Source organism: Egretta garzetta, unplaced genomic scaffold, assembly GCF_000687185.1.
Source record: "Egretta garzetta isolate BGI_Z169 unplaced genomic scaffold, ASM68718v1 scaffold1, whole genome shotgun sequence".
Classification (NCBI taxonomy): Eukaryota; Metazoa; Chordata; class Aves; order Pelecaniformes; family Ardeidae; genus Egretta; species Egretta garzetta.
Genome location: NW_009258542.1, coordinates 1,592,361 through 1,598,236, shown reverse-complemented (window position 1 = coordinate 1,598,236; position 5,876 = coordinate 1,592,361). Strand labels below are relative to the sequence as shown.

The window sequence follows — 5,876 nt, the reverse complement described above, 5'->3', positions numbered from 1 at the left end:
CAGGACGAGGTTGACAAAAACCTTCACATTTAGGAGGAAATGGACCCAGAATGGTGGAATTGGTAGAGAAGTGGCCAGCAATACTTTCATTGGGGGATGGGGAGAGAAAAAGAAAAACCAAGCAAGCATGGCTCCTGTTTTTCTCCCCAATGCACACAGCTTGCAATTATTTTAAAAAGACGGTAAAAAGGAGTGCATCCTCCAAATTTTTCATTAATTCAGCAAAAAAAGCACTATTATAATGAAAACACGTATCTAGTTGACCCCAAAATCAATTGGCTATTGAAACTTTAAAAAAAAAATTAAAATAAGGGGGCGTGTGAAAGAAGAGATAAAGCATGTAATCAGAGACAGCTATGCAGGAAAATGTTAATTTTGATGAAAAAGCTACTTTTCATTTAAAAAATTATCATGGAAACATTTCAGCTGTTTCTACTGCAATAGCTGCACTCTGATATGGGAGACAGAAAGCTTGAAATAATTTTGCACATGCTTCAGCCAGGTCTGAATTTGACCTTTGAATTTCAAAAAAGACAAAACAGAGTCTAGCGATTTTTCTTCTTTGTTTTAAATTGGGTTTTCTCTGCTTGGCCTCCTTAAGTCAGAAGGCTAATGTAAATCTTAACTGCAAAATTTTAATTCAAAGTTTCTCCCTCCTCAAATGAAAATTAGCCTAAAAGCAGACAGAATGTATTTTGAAGAAAGTATCTTTCAAAAACTCAATAAAACAAATTTTAGAGCTGAGCTGAGTTTCTCCAGAGAGCCCACACATTTTAATCAATTCCGTATGCAACAGCCTTAAGCGCCTGTCAGATCCACAGCTCAACTTCGAAACAGATTTAGTGTCTGGACAATCCCAGTGAAACTTGCCCTTCAAATGCATTTTTGTGCGGTAACTTGTCACAACTTCCGGAGGCAATGCGGTTGGCAGCGTTACTCACATTCATCACAGAGTTGATCTCAGCGACTGCTTCGTCATCTGTGGGGAACTGATAGATCTGCACACCATTGCTGACCAGCTCGCTCATTATCTTTATCTTGAACTTGTGCAACTCGCTCTTGGAGATGGTGTCTGCTTTGGCAATAATTGGGATGATGTTCACCTACAGCAGAAGGAAGGAAGGAAAAGTAATCAGGTGAGCAGCAGCCAGGTAAGCAGCTCTCTCGAGAGCATGGGTGCCCGCGGGGTGGCCTGGGTCCTACCCCGGTGGCTGCTTTACATTTCATAAAACCACAAAGGTGCTACGTTTTGCATGTGAGCTGCAGCACAAGCCCAGCTGAACACCAGAGGGAACAGTTTTCCAGGACTGATTTGGCTACAAGACTTCCAGATAAACCAAAGACGAACGCCCTGCAATAAATACACAATGAGCAGATCAAAGCCTCTGCTCTTGCCTACATATTTTGTTACACGCTTTGAGGGAGGCAGAGACAGCATAACTGTCACATCTTGAGTTATCGCCTATCCAGTTCTGGCTGTGCTGACAAGCCGTTTTAGAAGACAAGCGCAGGGATGAAATGCTGCAGCAAGCTGATGTGGAGCCTTCCCATGCTTAAGCAGAAAGAGCAGGGGCTCCTCCGACGGTTTTCACAGCAGCTGCGGATCCTTCCTGAGGACCCCCTGAGCCTCTCCATGAGGATCACAACTCAGGCGTTCTGTGTGGATTATACGGACCACCTGGGAAAGGAGCAGGGTGCCATACGGCAGACAGGAGATTTGTTTTCATGCTGTCATTGCTCGGCTTTGGTTTCACACCAGCAGTCACCAAGCACAGTACCCCGCGCAGCTTCACCAACCCAGGTTTCAAAGCCACCCAACAAGCTGCAGGGTGGGAAGGTCCCCCCATGCCCGGTACATACCCAGATCGAGAGCAAACTAGGGCCACATCCCACACCCTTCAGGAAGTCACAGGAACCTCTATTAGATAATGCTGCTGTGCTCAGAAAAGCCATGTGCAATACTGCAAACCACTTCTTAAACAAACAACAACAAAACTTGTCTGTCTGAGAAGCAGCCAGATTCATAGCAGTAAAACAGAATAATTCAGACAAATGAGGGAAAAGTCTGATTTGCCATCTAACATTTCCCAAGAGTCAACGCTTTTTGTCCTACAGAGCAGAAATTCATAACAGCCATTTGGTCTCCAATGGGTGCCTGTTAAAATAAAATGACCCTGCTTTCCCATCTCAAGTTCTCTCTGTAGCTCAGTGGTTTTTCCATAGTTCTTGTTTTTTTTCTCCCCACTCTGGTTTAGCACTCAGTAAATACAAGAGCATTTACTCGCTCCAAAAGAAAATTGTCTTCATTTTCTCACTGTAAATTTATCTGAGAGGATAAATTCTTTATTTTTCTCAGCCACTGATCTGGCCTCTTTTACTAAGGACCACAAACACCCACAGAGAACAAGGTCTGCTGGTCTCATTCCACTCCTCAGCAGGTCAGTGTCCTCGTTACAAAGGTAAAAAGGACCATGACCACAGCTGGGTGTCTCACTGACCTGCTAAGAGCTGAGGCAGCTTGGATCTACTGCCTCACACAGAAAAAGGTCAGCTCAGGGCTCACGTGCCACACGCTCAGGAGAGGTATCTGCGAGGGGAAGGCACTGCCAGGGAGCTGCTATGTGCAGGGCTTTGCACTCTCCATCCAGCCAGGCACACGGACAGACCAGCACAAGAGGTGATTTTAGTCCATTTTCAGTTGGCCCGAGCAATTTCCCCCTCTTCTTCCAAAAAGCACCAGCTCAGCCCTGCTTACAGCGATGGAAGGGGCGCAGAGCCTGCAGCTCAGCACAGTTTCCCCAGCAGCAGGAGCAGGCAGGCTCTGTGGTCACAGATGCTGCCCCCAGCAGTTCTCAAAGAAGGTGCAAACCGAAATTGGTTCAAGTCCTCTCCAACCGGGTTCCTCATGCTTTAAAAAAAGGCAACTCGGTCAGCACCTGCTGTCACAGATTTCAAAACCCAAAAGGGTTTTAAAAGTTGTCTTATTTCCAGTAATCAATAGCCAACATCAATATTGTGGAGTCCTGGAAATGGCATTCGGGTGCATCTCCCTCTTTCTCTCTTCTTCCCTTGGAGTTCCTTAATTTTTTAAATTATTACTTTTTAAATTTTGATGTCATGCATGCCTTGGAAACCCACAAGCTTGAATCCCACAGTTAAGTGATACCTGGAGCACCATACAATTACTTTCCCGTTTTCCTTTCTCCGATTTTGAGCACTGGCACCCAAAAGCTAAGTCTAGAACGAGCTCATCTCTTTATAACAAGGAAAGAGGATGGAAAAGTTTGGACACAAGAAACAAATGAGATACAAGATGCTACCGAACTAAATTGCATCTCTAATCCTGCCCTGCTACAGCACCTTCCACGCATCTATTTCTATGCAAAGGGCACAGCATGTGGCACAGAGATTAGTGACAAATAAACTGATACACAACTAGCTAGAGAAGTGACCTCTCCTCTCCTTCCTGAACAGGTTTTAAAAACCCAATAAAAGGAAGTGATGCCAGAACCGTGCAAGGTTTCTCTCTCCACTCTTACTTTTACACAAATAACATTTACCATGGGTTGCAGGCAAAATCCCAGAGCAACATTCTTATACGTCATGGTGGAAAAGCAATATTCTCTATTTAAAGATCTAGTAATACAATCATTAAGTTAACTACTGGAGTGTCATCCCACTGAAAGGGACAGGTGTGCAGGGTTCCCTTGGACTGCCATCCATGTGCTGGAAGTCTTTGCTGAAGCTGGAATTACAGCCAGAGGAAGCCTGTGCTTCAGACAAGACAGTGAACTCACATGCACACACTAAAATTGCACCTCCTCCTCAACTCATTCTGACCACAGAGTTATTTCTCGTCTCCAAAAATACAACTTAGAAGAACGTGCCAAAATAAGTCAGTTGGTAGGGAATAATTTTGCTAATGTAATAAGGCTACATGCATTTTCACGCTGTGAAATACAGCTGGATTTTTACCCATCTCCAAAGTGTTCCCAAATGCAAGTCCCAGTGAAGCCAACAGGCAAATCCTACCTTGGAAAACAAACAGCAGAAGCACAAACTGGCCTGAAGTGTCCCCACTGGCTACTGACCCGCCTAGGATGTGTCAGCTCACGAAGGACAAGCAATTAGCCACAGCTCGTAAACAGCACACGCTGGCTGGAAACCATCCAGGGACAACAACCAGGGAGCCCCGGGATGCCCATGGCAGTGCACAGCTGTGCTTCCCAGGGCAGGGCTGTGGTTTAAATCAATAAATCACCTTCTCATCTGATACAGACACAATTTTATTTATCTCTTCCTTTTCCTGGGTTAAACCCAACGGAAAGCCAACCCCTGCCAGGTCATACACGCTTCCCACCTACCAGCCAGCCGCATTTCATCTACCTAGAACCACTTCTGAAGATGCTTCCAGCTCTCAGCTGTAATTAAATACCCTAGACAACAGCTGGCCATGAGCTCAGCCAAACAAATATTGTGTTACAGTACAATGGAAGATTTTGTTTAGAAAACAGCTTTACCCAGAAGGGATTTTGTAAACTTTACACTAAAAGCAAGATTCATTATTGAAATCGTCACACAGATTCAAAAGCCTGCCCAATGCCTGATGCCAGGCCACTGGTGTGCTAAAGCCTTGTGTAACTGAGCCAGGTTCCTACAAAACCCTGGTTAAACTAGTCTCAGAGGCTGAGCCAGCAGCAAAGTATTGCCTCCAATACACCTTTCATCTCCATGGGCTCCATTCTTCAGCTGTGAAATAGGGGCCACCAGCCACATAAAGCTTCTCAAGAGGAAGGCCAGGGTCATGTGTGCTCACACGGCTGCAGACGTGAGTCAGTGCACGTCACCTCTCTGCTCAGCCACAGTAACCACTTGCTGTTACCAGTCTGGAGCAGACAGAAAGCTGCCAGGGGTTTGCTGACACCCCACTTCACTCTGCCAACGCACTGGCCCCCAAGTACAAATGGTTCACAAGTCCTGGGAAAGGGGCATAGCACATAAATCTTCAAGGAGTGCCTGGAAAGCACCTTGACGTTCTGGGATGACAGCAGTGCAGAAATGCAACATAAGCCCCCGACACCCTGAAAATATTAATGGTCTCTACTTGCTTATTCACTGCCATGTGCCTGCTTGTGCAAGACCACCACACCATGAAATCCAAGATGTTCTCACACTGTGGTAAGAAGGGAGATGAGAGCAAAGGGGTAAAATGACTTCAAAGAGGAGTATTTAAGTGGAAGTTTAGAAATATAAAAAGCTTGCATGCATACAAAGTTCTCATCTCCACACAAGTACAAATGATTTATTTTGGTACTACCCAAGGACCACATTAAAGGCTGCCACAGGGAGATGTGAAAAGTAGGGAATGCAGAAGGAAAAGAAGAGAAAAATTTTGTGGGACCACCAGCACCAAGGGGAATCGTGCAAAAGCTTTCCTCCAAACATATTTCTGGGAACATGTAAGGCTGGCGCCGCGCCAAGAGACAAGAGTTTATTAAGGGAAAGTTTTTGGATTCCTGATGAAGTCAGTGTAACAGCCACCACGGTTACAAACAGCGCACTGCAATGGGAAGCCAGCGCCTGCTGTGGAGTGGGGCCAAGAAAAAGCAGGCCAACAGCCCTGGGTGGCGAGGGCGAAGAGCAGGGACTCTGCGAGGGGGAACTCTACCTGCCAGGCAAGTCCGACAGAGCTGCAGGTGGACAACAGCCAGACAATATTACATTCCCTAAATGTAATCCAGGGGATCCCCAGTTACTGCAGGGTCCCAGCCGCCTTGCCTGCCCCCTGCTGCTAAAATACTGCTCTGAAAGATAGGAAATTCTTGCAAAAAAAAAAAAGAAAAAAAAAAAAAAAAAAAAAAATGCCGCTGCCACCA

At 45.5% G+C, this 5,876-nt stretch overlaps 1 protein-coding gene across 3 annotated transcripts in view; it reads right to left on the bottom strand.

The window, feature by feature from the left end:
* The window catches only part of SEPTIN8 (septin 8), an 18,268-nt gene that overhangs the window by 10,410 nt on the left and 1,982 nt on the right, over window positions 1-5,876 (bottom strand). For all 3 annotated transcript variants that reach the window (XM_035902564.1, XM_035902576.1, XM_035902572.1), the window contains exon 3: window positions 942-1,103. In XM_035902564.1, the coding sequence (XP_035758457.1) occupies window positions 942-1,103 (162 nt within the window). The remainder of the gene's footprint in view (window positions 1-941; window positions 1,104-5,876) is intronic.